This window comes from Buceros rhinoceros, unplaced genomic scaffold, assembly GCF_000710305.1.
Source record: "Buceros rhinoceros silvestris isolate BGI_N320 unplaced genomic scaffold, ASM71030v1 scaffold22803, whole genome shotgun sequence".
Classification (NCBI taxonomy): domain Eukaryota; kingdom Metazoa; phylum Chordata; class Aves; order Bucerotiformes; family Bucerotidae; genus Buceros; species Buceros rhinoceros.
The window spans coordinates 3017-3582 of NW_010402135.1; the positions used below are offsets into that span (position 1 = coordinate 3017).

General features: G+C 58.0%; 1 protein-coding gene across 1 annotated transcript in view; it reads left to right on the forward strand.

The window, feature by feature from the left end:
• Positions 1-238: 238 nt before the first annotated feature.
• Positions 239-566, forward strand: part of FRMD5 (FERM domain containing 5) — a gene marked incomplete at both ends in the record, with an annotated part of 10953 nt that continues 10625 nt past the window's right edge. The window contains one exon of the mRNA XM_010132555.1: positions 239-336. Within this exon, the coding sequence (XP_010130857.1) occupies positions 239-336 (98 nt within the window). The remainder of the gene's footprint in view (positions 337-566) is intronic.

Below are 566 nucleotides of genomic sequence, written 5' to 3' on the forward strand. Positions count from 1 at the left end.
GTCCCTGCGGTCTGGAGTGGGGCTGGAACCTGTCGACCTGAGCCCCAGCACTGGCCCTGACTGGGGGAGCTGCCAGTCCTCAGCCCTTGCTCGCTCCTGGCCAGGTTGATGCCTTGTAACCAGCTGCTCAGAGAGAGATGTCAGTGCCAGTGTCTGGTGGCAGAATCTCCACCCCTAACCTGCCTGTTTAGGGAATTTAAACTTGGCGCAATAAACGGACTCTCTCTCCTGTCCGCAGGTATTTAGTCTTCCTGCAGATCAAAAGGGATCTCTACCATGGCCGCCTCCTCTGCAAGACCTCGGATGCTGCTCTGCTGGCCGCCTACATCCTGCAAGGTACCGCTTCGGGACAAGGTCAACTTGTTTTTCATGCTGAGAACCGATTACATTATTTCACTTAACGACAGATCACTGCACCTAGAACACAAGTGTCACCCTGCCGGTGCAGGGCTCATGCTCCAAGGTTGTGCTTGTGCCCCGCGAAGGGTGAGGACCGGTGCGAGGGTCTCACCCGCAGCAGCAGCACCGTGACCCCACCCACAGTCGGGGCAGCAGCATCCCCACGA